This window comes from Pseudopipra pipra, chromosome 13 (assembly GCF_036250125.1).
Source record: "Pseudopipra pipra isolate bDixPip1 chromosome 13, bDixPip1.hap1, whole genome shotgun sequence".
NCBI classification, from domain to species: domain Eukaryota; kingdom Metazoa; phylum Chordata; class Aves; order Passeriformes; family Pipridae; genus Pseudopipra; species Pseudopipra pipra.
Window position 1 is genome coordinate 16,550,286 of NC_087561.1, and position 15,839 is coordinate 16,566,124.

A 15,839-nucleotide genomic window follows, 5' to 3' on the forward strand; every position below is an offset into this window, starting at 1 on the left:
TTAACCCTGCGCGCGGCAGAACTGCTGATTCAATTTGCTCGCCAGGATTGCTTTTCCTTGGGAATTGAGAGGCTGCTTTCTGCTGGAAGAAGCTTCTCCTGATTTTTTTTAACTGTGGACAACAAAAGTGGTCAATGTGAGGAATTCAGCCAACAGCCAACACTACTGGGAGTAAAGCCGAGCCTCGAATGGGCAAACCCGAGATCTGAAGAGAGGAAATGAGAATTGAATTCATAGTTTGATTTAATGAAGTAAAAATAAGAACTGAATTACTGCCTTGTCTTCATCTGTAGAAAGTATTGCTATAAATATGAAGCTTTTCAATATTATGGGGTTTTTTTCCCCATAACTGTGAATATTAAGATAGGACTTGAGTTTTTCCTCTTGCTTCCTCAGTTCCTCTGATGATATTAAGCATGAGAAGGTTGATGGAAGCATAGTTACATGTTCAGTGTAGAAATTCTACCCTTTATTTTCTCACAAAAGTCATTGACTGTTGTAAAAGCATTATGTGATTTTTAAGCAGTTTATAATGCAGGAGTCAAACTTGAGTATAATCCATGTCAAGGGGATGATCCTGTAATTGAAGGTAGTTTGTGATTTCCCTAAGAAATTGCTGATTAAGGCACATGGCACAGCATGTTACATGAAGGCAGTTAATCTGGATCTGAAATTTGGACATGCTGAAGTGTTATTAACATCCAGAGAGCTTAAGGGCTGACACTGAGCCCAGGATGATGGTGCAGCAAAGGAGAGCAGGGTGTGGAAATGATCATCTTTTGGGGTTTCTCTTCTCAATTTCCTCTGTGCCTCGTGATGGGTGTCAGGGTGATTCCTGTACTGCTGGGATGAGGGACAGGATGAGGTGCCTGGTGTGGCAGCAACTGCAACAGCAAAAAGCAAAAATACACATTGTCAGCTGAAACACTGGGGATTGTTTTTGAAAAGGAGGTAAAAAAAAGATCCTCCTATTTTTTCCCCCTTTCATTTCCACAGCAAGTGGCTGCAAAAGACCTTTTTGAGAGTGTAGCTACAGGAGACTTCTCTGAACTTTAAAACATCTGCTTTGATCTAAACTATTGAGACTGACTCTACAGCCCTGGTCCTGGAGCAAAATTTTATAGCCATTGTGAGGTGAAAACTGTTGAATGGTGATGTGTCTAATAAGATTTTTATTGAAACATTTGTAGTAGATGATCAGAATTAACATCCACCCATCTAAAATGGAAAAGATGTGAGATTGCATTTTTAAGTAAAAGTTTTGAAGGTCAGGTGGCTGCTGCTTTCTTCTTGTATTGATTAAGTAAAAGCTGAGCAGGCTCTGCACCCTTCCTGAGCACCATCCCTTTGGTAACTTGAGTCAGTCACTGTGTGTCTTTGTCCAGTGCAGGATCCTCTTGCATCTCACGTTCCTGTTGGCCAGTTCTTCCCTGGGTTCTTTCAGTACAAGCATTTCTGAGATAATTGGAAAATCACGTGGCGAACAGAAACCTGAGCTCCCTCCAGCAGCAGCTGCTCTTTCTTTGGGTTTTGTTCTAGTTTGGCCAACACAACAAACTTAAGTGGGAGAAGACAATCCTGAGTGGGGCTGCTCCCTTCCCTGGGCAGTAACATCAGACAGGTTTCTTTTTGCTTCTCCCATTTCACCCCTCTGCTGGGAGGGGGACTGTCCACAGTGTGTTCCAGGGGGTCCTTTAGCTGGGCATGTTGTGTTTTGTGCTCCCGCTGAGCACAGATCACAGTGAGCTGGGAGTTCCCTGTCAGTGGTTGCAGCAGTGCTGTCACTGAGCTCTCCAGAACCAACAAGAAATGTTATTTATTTATGTTTCAAAAACTCTCAGTGTCCTTTGGAAGGTGAGGTTGCCCTGAGCATTCAGGAATGCAGGCCAGGCCGGGGTTTCTCTGTGTATTTGGAGTGTTGGTATCCCTCTCCTTTCTGCCTTCCCTTTTCTCAGCTCCCCCACCACAGAGCAGTCCTTTTAGAAATCAATCTATTTTGCCAGCAGCCATAAAAGGAGCTGTTGCTGCAGTGATCCAGGAGATAACTACACTTTTGTTCCTTGGAAAGGGCTTGTAGGTAGAAGCAACTCAGGTCAGGTGTACCAGGAGCACAACTCAGCTCAGGGTGAACGGGCACCAGGGATTTGGCTTTGCTGCACTTTGCTCAGCCTGGAGCAGTCTTGAAATGTGCCAAGTGGGTTCCTTTTGGATGAGAATAGCCTGGAGCTTGCTGTCTGGGAGCATCTCCTGTGCTGTGGCTGCTCAGGGTGTGCAGGAGGCAGGAGAGCGGCTCCGGCTGTGCTGTGTCCATGGATGCTCCACTCTGCCCCTGGGTGCCATCAGCCAAGGATGGGTGGGATGGAAACAGCTTCTGTCATTCTGGACTTGGATGGATGAAATGATAGCCAGGAAAAACTCCTGAGTGCCTGGTTGCAGTTAATAATCATAGAATCATGGAATTGTGATAGTTGGAAAAGACCTCAAAAGTCATCGAGTCCAACCAGACCATATTTGAATATACCTGGTACATTTATTACTGTGGCACCCAGGATTATTTTAAGGAGATAAGGGTTTGATACCCCTATTTCATGTTCAACATTAAGGTGATTCAAGTGCTTCTAACATTTTTTTTAAAAAGTGATTTTTAGAAGAAGAAAATTGTAAGGATTACCATATTCTGAAGATTAACAAAAGCTAGAACTGGTAACTCTACAAGGTTGTCAAATGATCCTATTTCTGCAAAATTCCCTTTTACTCCATTTTAAAATTATTTCATTCTAACTTTTCACAGTTTTTAAATGAGCAAACACAGATTTCAGCTATTGCAATCGTGAACAAAATGAACTAGTGAAATAATGACAATTGGGCTACACGGGCTACAAGTCCACAGTGCAGACTTTGTGGTTGCATTTCTGTACTCTGAATAGCAGGAGAGGTGACAGACATGGGTTGGTGTAAAGAAACTGTAGATTTTAGTTAAAATTCTGGGTGACAAGCTTTTGATAAAGGTTGGAAGCTCTACCAGAGAAATACACTCCGTGCCCACCCCAGTTCAAGCAGTGATGTTCAGGAGTTCTTTTCCAGTGTTAACTCCTTTTATCAGTGATCCACTATCACATATTTTGATAAGTGTAGACAAAGAGTTTGGGAACTCTCAGATAACAGTGGAACCAATTTAACTCAAGCTTCCCAAATAAACATTAAAGTATTCCCTTTAGGAAGTCAGAATCCTTTGAATTATGCATGTATTGTAGTTTGCAGTAAGATAAAAGAACTTTAGGGGGGGGAGGGTGAGAAACTTGAAAAGCCTTAAGGAGTAATTTGCATAAATTGGGTGAGAGAGTAAACAGCACAAGGGGAAAAAAGTTCTTTTCAGTAAGGCCTTATAGGATGAGATAAAAAAAAATGACAAAAAAAATCAGGTAGAGTTGAAACAAAGCTGAAGTGCTTTAAACCTGCCACTGCCTTTAAAGCAAATCCCAGGGAACTCTGAACTGCCCTGAATAAAAAACCCCAAACTTTAAAAAAATAAACTCTTAAGGGAGAGCTAAAAGAGAAGAAGAGCCATGGAGACTGTACCACTTATGTCTTACTGTACATGAGACCTCTGGCAATGAAATGGGATAAGCAGATTTTTTTTTTTAAATCTTAACAGTGTGTTCTTTATCTTGCAGTTACAGGACCGCACACAATTTAGTGACCGAGACTTAGCCACCCTAAAGAAATACTGGGACAATGGCATGACCAGCCTGGGCTCAGTCTGCAGAGAGAAAATTGAAGCTGTGGCTGCAGAATTAAATGTTGACTGTGAAATAGTGCGGGTAAGAAATCCAGAGTCTTCCCTTATCTTGTCGCTGGAGCAAAAATAGGACAGATGAAAGGCTTTAAAAATTTCATGAGGAAGCTTGAAATAGATATCACGTATTACATAATGAATGACCACGCTGGGAAGTGCTCTCCTGCTCTTTCTGCATCTATATATAGTACAAGCCCTCAGGTAAGATCTTATTGATCAGCAGCAGAAGCAGCACTACAAGCTGTTTGACGTCCTCTGGAGTAAGATTTTAAGTAAAAATGTTTCGTTTTGTAGGGAGATCCTAGAAGACTGAAAGGTGCTATTTGTGTTGCTATTAAGATACCAAAAAAAGACTTTTCTGTAGACAAAGGGAAAGGATTTCTCATTCATGCTTATAGGAAAAAAACATGTGAAAGAAAATGCTCCAAAACAGGAAAAAAACTATTTAACAGGAGTGTCTTGAGGGCAGGCTGAGATGTGATGGAGAGCACAGGGCACTGTGAACAATTCTGGGTTCAGTTTGATAGTCCATGTAGGTGTGGCTGAGGAGGGATTGCTTTACAAGGTACAGGGGTGGTGGAGATCACCTGACTCCCAAGAACACCCCACATCATCTCTTCCAGAGGCTGGGAAGTTTGGTACAGCCTCAGTTGATGCCAGTGTGTCCCAGATGAGCAGAGATACAGCATCACTCTGCAGCTGGGGGGGTCTCAGTCACTCAAGGTGTGTCCATCCTCAGGAAAGAGTCTGGCTGTCCTTCAGTCCAACAAAAACATGACAAGAGCCCCCATAACAAGCAGGACATTTATGATCAGTCCTTTCAGTCTCCATCCTCTTTTTCCACCTCTTTCCTAAATTCCTGACACTGCTGCAAAAGCAGAACTGGGAGCCCTTATTGAAACCCTCCTGTTGGGGAGACCTCTGGGTTGGAACATCAGAATGGTACCAGAGCTACTCTCAGTGTTAACACAGATCTGATTATTTACTTGTTTGCCTGAATCCTAAAAAACTAAACTGTACTTTTGGAGGCTGAAAAGAATTACTCTTTTCTCTGTAGAGAACAAAGCTGCTCCCTATTTCCCAAGCTCTTCAGTTTGCTTTCTGAAAGGTGGAGCTGTTCCCACTGCCACCATCTCCTGGACATGACACAGCTCATTTCCAGGACAGTGACATCCATGCTCCCTTAGTTTGTTCCCTTAGGAATCACACAGGGTGACACTGTGGAGTTCTGTACATACCTTTAATCTGCTGCAATGCTTTTGTCCTCAGGGCAGGGCTCTGGCATAACCTGTATCAAAACACACACAAATGAAGGAAAAAAAAGATATCTTTTCTTCTTTTCTTCTTTATTGTTACCAGTGTCTGCCCCATCTCTGACTCTGGTTCCTCTATATGGCAGGCTTGGGAATTGTAGCAAGAATTGTGATGTAAAAAATAAATGCAGCATATATAAAGTAGTACTGAGTATCCATATAAACCCAACTGCACGTATATATATATATATATATATATATATATATATATATATATATACACATATTTGGGGTTATATATATATATGTATGTGTGTGTGTATAAAAAATAACACCCACAACAAATTTAAATATGTGAACTCCGGCCAAAACCTCTTTAACTTAAAATATTTCTCTTTTTTACATTATAATTATTGCTGATTACATTTTGGTTTGGGTTCTTTGTTTTGTGGGGGGGTTTTTTTGTTTGGGGTTTTTTTTTACACATTTTTATTAATTCATAGAAGAATAGCAGAATAGCCCTTTTTGCAGCAAGACAGACATTTGCTAAGGAGGGATGTCAGCTATGAAGCTCCTCAGAAATATGGGAGGAATATAAGACAACTGCATAACAATTTTATATATTTTTTTTTTAATTAATAGAACAGAAAGCTTTTGGATATAAGAGATCAAAGCTACTCTAAGCACCCACTGTAGAGTAAAGACATCTCCTCCTCAGCAGTTCACCAGGTAAAAGCTGGTGACACTATAAAAACATGTTCGTCTTCTATGACATATTCAATATGTTCAATGAAAGCTTTTCTGCTTTGAAAGGTGTATAAAAAGACAAAATCTGCCTTTCCCAACTGCCTCAGTTTGCTCTGAATTTTTTACTAAAAAAGGAGTAGATTCAATTTTAAATTTTCTACTTGTTATCACTATTTATTACCATCACAAGATTATGGGAAAATTTAAAGAATGGCAATACACAGCTTGGAAAAAAGAGATACAGATCTCAAAGGGCTGCTTGGGGTTTTTTTTTTTCTTTTATTTTTTTCCCCGAACAATATATAATATACAAAATTATCTGGGTAGCTCTCTGCGTGCCTGTTGTGCATTCTTCAAAGAGGAAAACCAGCAAGCTGGGAAAGCAAATACCACCCAACAAAAAGGATTTGCCAAAAATAGTGTTCAGCATGTCACCTTTTAGCTAGTTAGAGATGCAGCTTGAAAAGATCTTTTTTTCAAGGTTAGCGCAGCATGAAGCTGCCTTTAGTAGTTGGGACTGCTGTTAATATTTTTTTATTTTTCTCTTTGATAATCAAGGTATTACAAGCAACAAGTTTTTTTTTACTAAACTTTTTCATGCCCTATATCAGAAAAAAGCCTCAGTAATGGAAGGGAAGGGAGAGAAGTAAGAGGTGAAGAGGTGCAGACAGTTCTTATGACATCATGTTAAACCCTGTTTTGGGTCTTAAATAATTTTTAGTGTAGACTTTTCTTTATCAGAGAAAGCAAATTTATGGACAGTGGTACAGATCCACTTGGAGAATTTGGAATGTTAGGGGTTTTTTTCCCTTTTTTCCTTTTTGAAACTTAGTTTTATTGATGTAAAATGAACTTAAAGCATCCATACCCATCCCACCGGGAATGGGGTTCCAGGTTCCTGGGTCCTGGGCCTGTTCCATCTTCCACCACTGTTCCCAGTGGGCTCCTCTACCTTCCTGCAGGCAGTGCTTCCTAAAGCCTTGTCTTCCAGCCACAGGGGACCGAAGGATGATCCTGCTCTGAACTTAGTGTTCTGTCCTCAGAGTGGAGTGATGTAGATCTGTCACCTTGGCCAATTCCCTGTAGGAAATCCTAGAACAGGTGGGATGTTTGGGTCACTTTAGTCCCCTTAAGGAAGTTGCAGAGTGGGAGAAACCTGGATCAAAGATCTTAAGTTAAATTTGTTGAATAATTTAGGTGGGGAGAGACCTTACGAGGTCACCTAGTCCTGCTCTTTATTTAGAGCAGGATTGACTTGGCAGTCAGGTCAGGTTTCCCAGGATGATGTCCGGTAAAATGCTGAGTTACCTCCAAGGCTGGAGGTGCCAAGGTTCCTATGGACACACTGTCCCTGTGCCTCACTGGAAAGAATATTTTTCCTTTTCTTCTCAACTCCAGTCAGAGCTTCCCTTACTGCCACTTGTGCCTGTTGCTGCTTTTCCTTTCGCTGTGCACCTTCCCTTTTCCCTTGTGTTGGAGGACTGAGCCTGGACACAGGAATCAGCCTCATGAGGGTCAAACAGGGGGAATGACCCCTCCCCTGCAGTGCTGCTGCACTCTTGTTCCTGTAGTCCAGATGTGCTGATGTCACTTGGTTGGGGGCCTGTTGCTTTGTCATAGTTTCTGATTCATTCATGTTTATTTCTCTTACAAGACTTGGATTGGGAATCGAAGACGGAAATATCGTTTAATGGGGATTGAGGTCCCACCCCCTAGAGGAGGTCCTGCTGATTTCTCTGATCAATCTGAATTTGTTTCTAAATCAGCACTTAATCCAGGAGAGGAAACTGCTACTGAAGTGGGGGATGATAATGATAGGAATGATGAAGTGTCAATCTGCTTATCTGAAGGAAGCTCACAAGGTATTTGAATTGCAGTTACTGCTGTGCCTGTATTTTTAATTTTGTGCAGTGTGCATGCTTTGGATTCTGTTGTTCACATTCACAAACGTCTGAAAGAGTCTCTCACAGTCACAAGGGCTCCACCTCGGCTTGTTGAAGGTACTGTTTGGTCTCTTTCTTCTCCCTCTCTCTGAGTTCTGTTGGCTTTGTTATCACAGAAATTGCAGGAGCCTTTTCTTGTAAGAGCTCCATTTCTGCCTCATTCATACAAGACAAGTTCACATTTTGCTGGTGCAGCTGAGAGCTGGACTGACAGCACAGATGAAGAATCTCCCTTCCCCAGGAAGCCAGGTTTAAAAAATGCTCTCTGCAGACTGGCCAGGTGTACACGACCACCTGGAATATCCATCCCCTTTGATGCCCCATCCCTGCAAGTGTCCAAGGCCAGGTTGGATGGGGCTTGGAGCAGCCTGGGCTAGTGGAAGGTGTCCCTGCCATGGCAGGGGCTGGGACTGGATGAGCTTTCAGGTCCCTTCCAACCCAAACCATGCTGTGATTCCATGATTCCTGTGAGCCCGAGTGACCCCAGGCACTGATGCACATGGACCTGCTCCCTGTGAGCTGAGCAGAGCTGGGCACTCACAGCTCTCCTGGCAGGGAACCATCAGCTCAGACCTGGGCTTGAACTAAAGCTGCCCAGAACTCCTGGTGTTCCAGGCTCTGACAGGCAAACACCAACCAGCAGATCAAAGCCAGGAGCAGGGAGGGCTCAGGAGCCTCAGAGCTGCACCCACAGGGCATGTCCTTGGAAAACTGCAGGATCTGGAGTGAGAAGTGTCTCGGACTTAATTCCCTTTTCCTCCACCTCCCACGAGCACATGGAATCGATCCCTCCCTTCCCCTCTTGTCCATGAGCTCTGGGCCCCACGAGCTGCTCTGCACATCCACAGCTCACTAATTGCTCCCAGTGCTTCTGATTAGAGAGATCAATAAAGCCTTTGCTCTCTAAACTAAAAGAAAGCCTGACCTCGGGCCTGCTGGTGCAGCTCGATGTGCCAGGCTTGATCTTGTCATCTTGTCAGAACAATTTCAAGGGAAGAATCAGGAAAAGGGAGAGCTGCTGGGAAGGAATTTGTGATGGCTTTGTCATAACCTGCTGGAAAGAGAATAAGATGATAAAGAAATGGGTCAAGTGATTGAAAGGCAAGTGAGATGCAGAATCTCTGAGTCCTTGATTTGCCTGAGGTGTGGAAAGAGCTGATTTAAGTCAGATCTGCTTGAAAGAAAACAGTGACAGGGGAAGAGTCTGAACCCTCTGTAGTTAAAGTGAGAAATAACAGCACTTTTTTTGAGCAAGGCTTTCATAAAACAAGATAAGGCTGGAAGACTTTGAGTAGATTATTAGTGTCAAAGCTTAAGGAAGTGCAAGAAAAATGACAGGATTTCCACAGCATCCAGGAATCCCACTTTCATTCCTTTATTCTCCCACAACAATTATTGCTATTCATTTCTCCAGTTCAAAGGAGGAGGTTTCACTGCTGCAGCTCAGCTTGTTTTGAACTCCCTGGAAAATATTTCCCCTAATACTCATGTGTGCCATTCAGTCACAGATAGGGATTGTTTTAATGTTTGAGAACTGTAACTTTTGATCCTAATTTATTAAAAAACCCCAAACCACCACAACAAAAACCACTTTGAAAGACAGAAAAAAGCTATTTTTGATCACCTGATTAGAGTGACATTGGTGATGGCTCTTGCTTTTAAAATGCATAAATATAAAAAAATAAAGTGAGCTGTACTGTGATACCAAATGAAGCATTAAAGCTCTTCTATTGCCTCACCTTTTTAAATTGTATGTTAATTGGATCCATGCTTTGTGTGAGCACAGCCCTGTGGAGGGTCAGAGCTGTGCTGGGTTCTGTGAGCTGAGGATGAATATTTAAAGAGTTGGGAATGCTGTAGGGAGCTGCTGTGGGATCCAAGGGGTGACTCTCAGGGTTATGGAGTGGCTGGTGCTCTGGAATGTTCCCGAGTCCCTGAGGTGCCTCCTCAGTGCCCTTCACCCCCCTGGGTGTAACGAGGGCCCTTCCCTGCTCCTGCTCTCCAGTTCTCCCATTTGATCCCATTCCTGCTGCTCCTGGCACTGATTGTCCTCAGAAGCCACGACTGATGGCAGATTAAACTTATTGGAAACAATTTTCAATTAAATTTGCTCAGTTTAGAGATATTCAACTGGTAGAAAAGTTACTTAAAACAATTAACTGTCTCTGTATGATCTGGCCTAAACATTATCCTGTCCTTGCAGTGTTGGTAATCCCAGGGAAATCCTGTTATCCCTGTGTATGTGTGGAGCTGATAGACCCTGGCATTGCCACCTGCCCCCTTCCAGTGTCCTACCTGAACCTTGCTGCCCATTCCCTCTTTTCCTCTTTATATTAAATATATATATTTATATATTAATGCAGAAAATTCAAGTAAATATGAGAAACATACTTAATTTTAGGGGTGAACAGACCTACTTATCTTCCTTTGGGTTATGTTTTCTCATTGGCCATTAAGGCAAATAGAATCATCATCTATTCTGTATTTCATCTATATTTCATCCTTGTGGTTGAAATAGAAGGGTAAAATCTACTCTGTTTTCAAGTGCTTGTACATAAAACAGCAGCTTAGGTTCAGTGGGGATACATTTGCCACATGAGAAGGAAATTATCTGCTTGCTCAGTTTTTGGTTCAAAACTAACCAATGTCTGCAAGGAGGAGGTGGGTTCAGACACGTGCCTATAATTTCAGGTGCTATTCTGATATGTATCCTGTAATTTCAGGGAATGCAGAATTTTTCATGCAGTAATTTATTTGACATTAAAAAAAAAAAGTTCTGTACACTCTTTTAATATTCCAATCTGAATCAAAAAACAGGAAGATTGTAAGAGAATAACTGATAGTTTTCCTATTGTTTCAAGTAGCAATCGGCAAATTGGCTTGAAATCCTTGTGACAGGATGTCTTCTTTAATCAGACATATGTTATTTTTTATGAATAGACATTGTTACTATGACTTTGCTTTTGAATTTAGCAGCTGTGACATATTTATGGTAAAGACTATTAATGTTCCTGCAGCATAAGAGTGGAATGAAACCTGACAAATCTAATTTATTTCTGCAGAAGAGACAAATGAAGCTCTTCAAAATGAAGAAATTGGTCACAAAGATGATGACCAGAATCCAGTTCCCGCTGACAATGTGGTAGGTACCTTCCTTTGCCTCCTGAATTCCTCATGCTGGGGTTGTCCAATATCAATGTTTCTCATTAGGTGAAAACTTGAGGGTGCTAAGAGGCCTTCCTAGTTGGGAGCACTAAAACTGTACTAGAAATACTAAAACATAGTAGAAAAAAAATACTAAAACATTCAGTGGAAATGGAATTACATGTTTTTTCTATATTCTGCCACTCTGCTGTTCTTCCTCTGGAGGGCCAAGCCCAACTCTTGGGTAGAGCTTTGAAAGTACCAAGTGTAGCAAAACAGAAAGGAGAAAAAAAAACCAGAATTAAACCTGGTTTTCTGTAGCTTTTAGCAGGTATCTCTAGTGGTTCCTCTGCCTGGCTGACCTTGGATGGGCGAGTCAGGTAGGGTGGGAATGTGCTGGATGATCCTTGGGGATCCCTTCCCACTCAGAATGGTCTGGGATTCTGGGATCCTTCACTCCCATACCCTGGCCAGGGCATTATTCAGGTGTTTCTTGTTTTCCCCCTTGCTGGTTTAACTGACAGCACTGAGACAAGGCAGGACAGGCAGAGAGAGGAGTCCTGGCAAATAATGCCATAAATCCCTGTGTTCAGCCAGCCCTCTCTCAGGTTAGAAGAAAGGAGAGAAGACCCCAGGTGAGTGACTTTTACCTGGAGTTACCTGCAGAATGATCAGGGCATGGCCCAGCTCCCACTGCACTCCTGGGCAGGGCTGAACCCACAGCTCAGAACAGGGAACAACATTTGTGTTCCATTGACCACCCAGAACCCGAGGGGGGAAGCAACAGGAGAGTCCCTTCCCCCTGGGAGGAGGAGACTTTTCCTTTCCCTTGTTAATTATGATCATCCTTTGGATACACTGAAACCCCACAGGCTGCCTGAACAGATCCAGCTGCCTTTTCCCTCTGTTTTCCCAGGTGTCCTGCTGTGACCTCAGCTAATCCCTCCGAGGTCTGGCTGATGTGTCTCCCATGGAGATACAGGATCTGAAGTGACAGGCAAAGGGTTTGCAGAGATGATGTCTCAGAGACTCAGCTCTCCAGTTCCCTGAACCCCAGCACTGTGCAATTTGATGTAATAACGGGAACAAATCCAAGGAATAGTTTCTTCACACTTTGTTCTGAAAACACTGTCACAAAACTTTTTAAAAATGCAGTTAAAATTGGACTAAAATACATTGGATTTGCATAAGAGATGCAATTTTCCTATTTGAAATTCTAATCTGTTCTCTCCCCTACTATCTTAAAGTGTATGTCTAAGAAAGATAGTGTGAATGTTTGGCACTTATTTAGAGACTCTTTCCTCAAGCTGAGCCTGAAAACAAAAATATTTGAATCACAGTGTTGCCGAGGGTAGGATGGAGCAGCAGATCTCGGGGACATGGAGCCTTTGAAGTGTTGTCACTTCAGCTGGGCTGTCAGACACAGGAAATGTGGTTTATCCTCCCTGCTTTCAACACACACTTGGGACCTTGGTGGGTCCTGCCAGGGAGAGCCTGGTGACCCCCCCTGGAAGGGTTTCTCCTTGGGATCAGAAGGACATTCCTGCTGCCTGGAGTGCAGGCAGCGAGAAGGGACATGGATGTGCTGCAGGGAAGGAGCCTCCTCTGGAATAACACCTCAGGAGCCAACCATGAGCCTGGACTGGGCTTAAACACTATCCTGAAACCATAGTAAAATTGCTTTATTATAGACAGTCTCATAGATGTTCACAACTATCAAACCAATTAAAAATAGTTAAAAAACAATCCCCTCCTCATATACTACCCCTGCTTCCCTCTCAAATATAGTGAAATCTGGGCAGTCATGCTTCACAGCTCTGTTGAAAAATGCCTTTCTTGTCACATCCACTTTATCTGTTTGATATATACCTTAGATAGGAATAAAAATTAAAATCTAATAGAGGCACTAAAAATGTGTGCATTTTATGTTTTCTCCTGTTGAAATAACCTCTTAACTGAATTTTCTTACATAAAAAGAAAAAACATTCTTTTCTGTTGGGAGAAAACAGAGCATGCAATTGGTAAATAATGTAGAAGTGATTTTTTTTTAAATTTGGGATAGGATTGTGATGTATTTCTAAGTTTTAATCAGCATTAAGCTTGGTCTTAACATTGTGCTTTAGGTGTCTTTAGAAACCCAATATAAAAACCTCCCTAAATTTTTGTGAATTAGGTGAAAATGTCCATGTTTGTGGATTTGGAACTGTCCTTTGGATCAGCATCCTCTGCTGTTTAGGGCACTTCACTTGCCCTGTGGCCAGAGAGGGCCAAAGGGGAACTCCTTCATTTTTCAGGCACAAAATAGATCAGTACTTGCCCTACTGTCTGGTTTGCTCCAGAGGGATAAACTTCCAGAACCTCCTTCAGAGCAGGGCTGTGAGGGGATATAATGTTCAATTTGATGCCTAAATCCTGGAGCCAGGGAGCTCCTCCCCTGTACACAGCCCAGTCACCATGGCAGCAGCTCCCTGTGGATTCCTGGATCCTGGCTGAGGTGCAGTGTTGCCACCTAATGGGGCTGCACAGCTCGGGATTCCTCGGAGCCAGCACAGCCCTGCATCCTTTCTGCCACTTGGAGACGTGGATTGTTGTCTCCTGTCACCTTCACCCCTCCCTGGCACTCTGGGATGAGGATCCTGGTTTGTTTGTCTTCTCTGGGTGTTGGAATGTTCCAAATGAACCGTTTGCTTCTGTTCCAGAAAATAGAAATTATAGATGATGAGGAGAGTGATATGATCAGTAATTCTGAAGTGGATCAGATGAGTTCTCTCTTGGATTATAAGGTGAGTAACTGGGCTGTGTCAGGCACAGCAGGACAATCCTCAGGGAGTTCAGGGGAGGAATTCAGCAAAGGCAGCCCCTCTGCTCTTATCCCTGTGTGCACATCCTGCCCTCAGACCCCTCTCATCCCACCTCCAGCCACACTTTCCATATTTCAACCCCCAGGGAAGCAGGAAAACCCCACTTCACAGAGCAGTTGCATTGCTGCGGGTGCAGCTCCTGCCACGTGTCCCAAACCAGTTTATGGAGCCTGTAAACCACAACTTCCTTTTTGTGGGACAGTTGTTCCTTGGAATGCTGCAGCACACTTCTCCTGCTGCCAGCTTTGGAAGGGACATAACAGCTGGGATCCTTAATAAAATGGGAGGTCTGAGGAGAAGTAATTTCCCGGGACGTGCCTGGAAGTGGTGACTGTGGGAGGGAGGAGAAGCAGTGGGATCCTGACAGCTGCCTAAGGGTGAAGGGGAGGGGATGTTACTGCTCCCCTGAGCTGCCATAATTCCGTGTTTTATTGAGCATGGCTTTCCCTGTGTAGCTGATTTTTTTCACTTGGAAACCAGGTCTGTTCTCCTGCCAACAATCAATTACCAAAATAATAAACAGATCATCCCTTCAGAACAAAAATTGCTCCTTCCAGCAGCGTTTTCCTGGGAAGGGCAGTGGGGAATGAACGTGGAGAGGCAATGACCTTTTCTTAATGTCACCTCTCACTGCAGTGACAGGCTTGTTGTGACAGTGCCCTGCAGACCTGGGTTTGTCATTTGACATCACTGATTAATCCAGGAGTTTTCTACCTAAATCTGAATTCTTCCTTGGCTGGGCAAAATCCAGTGCTGAACTGCTGAGTTCCCATCTGAAAGAAACTCAACTCATTTTTTTATGAAAGCCTCAAAATCACAGTCCAAATATTCCCCTCTCATTCCCAGAGCTGTTGTCACCTGAAGCAGTGTGGAGAGCAATGTTCTCGCTGAAAAAATGGGAATTTTCTGGGGGGAAAAAAACAACAAGACCAGAAAACCTGTAGTGCATCACATAATCTCACCTTTTCCTATCAACTAAAGCTGAATTACAGCCAGCAAGTGTAAGCAGAAACAGCATATTTTTTCTCCAGGAGGATGCACAGTTGGTGCTGTTATACAGGGCCCCTTTACAAAAATGAGCAGTGACTCTGATCTTGTAACCTGAATACACAGTTTGATTTTCATGATCTTTGCAAAGGTAAATAACCACAGAAAATGAATTTTAGCTCTACACTGATCACCAGATTCAGCATTTGGATCTTGTCTACCAATCAGTTGGTAAGTTTGAAGGAGAGGAGATATTTGGAATAAACAGAAGTACTTATCAAATCTGAATTTTTAATTAAGGGATTTGCAAGTATAGGTTGGAAAAATGTCTTTTTAGCCATGACATGCACACTATTGACAGTTCCCCATTTTGTACATCTAGTTTCAATGCCCAGAAATAACTGTATGAATGTTGGAATGAGATGATTTCTAAACTCCTTTCCAACCCAAACCTGGGTTGGAAAATCCCTGTTTATTGTGTGACCCGAGGGACCCCGAGGAGGTTGGTGAGCTGACACTTGGTGGTCCATGTCAGACCCAGCTCCACTAAAGATGCTGCATTTTAATTTGTGGGAGCTTTGAGGAATTTTCAAGTTATTTTCCCTGGGTTTTGTGTCAAGCCTTCTGCTGCAGTAATGGGATTTATTTGTCTCTTCTCACAGTCCCTTTGCCTTTTCAAGATCACTGCTAGGAAGAGAGACTTGGGCTTTGGTTTTCATTTCCACTAAAAACATTTGTTTTTAACCCAAGTGTGTTTAGGTGTCATTAAAAAGCTGCACTGGGGGTTATTCCATAGCTTTGTCCTGCCCAGGGCTGGAGTCCCATCCCTGGAGGGATTTTCCAGCCCTGTGGATGTGGCACTTTGGGGACAGGGGTGGCCTTGGCAGTGCTGGGAGAACAGTTGGACTCAAAAGGTCTCAGGGGGCTTTTGCAACCCAAACAATCCCATGAGCATTCCCAGAACTCCCTGTGATTTCCCCCCCAGAATGAAGAGGTCAGATTCATTGAGAGCCAGCTGGAGAACCACAAGCAGAAGTATTTTGAACTGCAGACGTTCACTCGGAGTTTGATACTGGCAATTAAATCAGATGATAAAGAACAGCAGCAG

The 15,839-nt window shown here is 43.0% G+C and overlaps 1 protein-coding gene across 2 annotated transcripts in view; it reads left to right on the plus strand.

The window, feature by feature from the left end:
• Positions 1-15,839, plus strand: part of HDX (highly divergent homeobox) — a 43,903-nt gene that overhangs the window by 21,687 nt on the left and 6,377 nt on the right. For both annotated transcript variants that reach the window (XM_064670141.1, XM_064670142.1), the window contains 5 exons: positions 3,675-3,821; positions 7,451-7,658; positions 10,802-10,881; positions 13,583-13,666; positions 15,717-15,839. In XM_064670141.1, coding sequence (XP_064526211.1) covers positions 3,675-3,821; positions 7,451-7,658; positions 10,802-10,881; positions 13,583-13,666; positions 15,717-15,839 — 642 coding nt within the window. The remainder of the gene's footprint in view (positions 1-3,674; positions 3,822-7,450; positions 7,659-10,801; positions 10,882-13,582; positions 13,667-15,716) is intronic.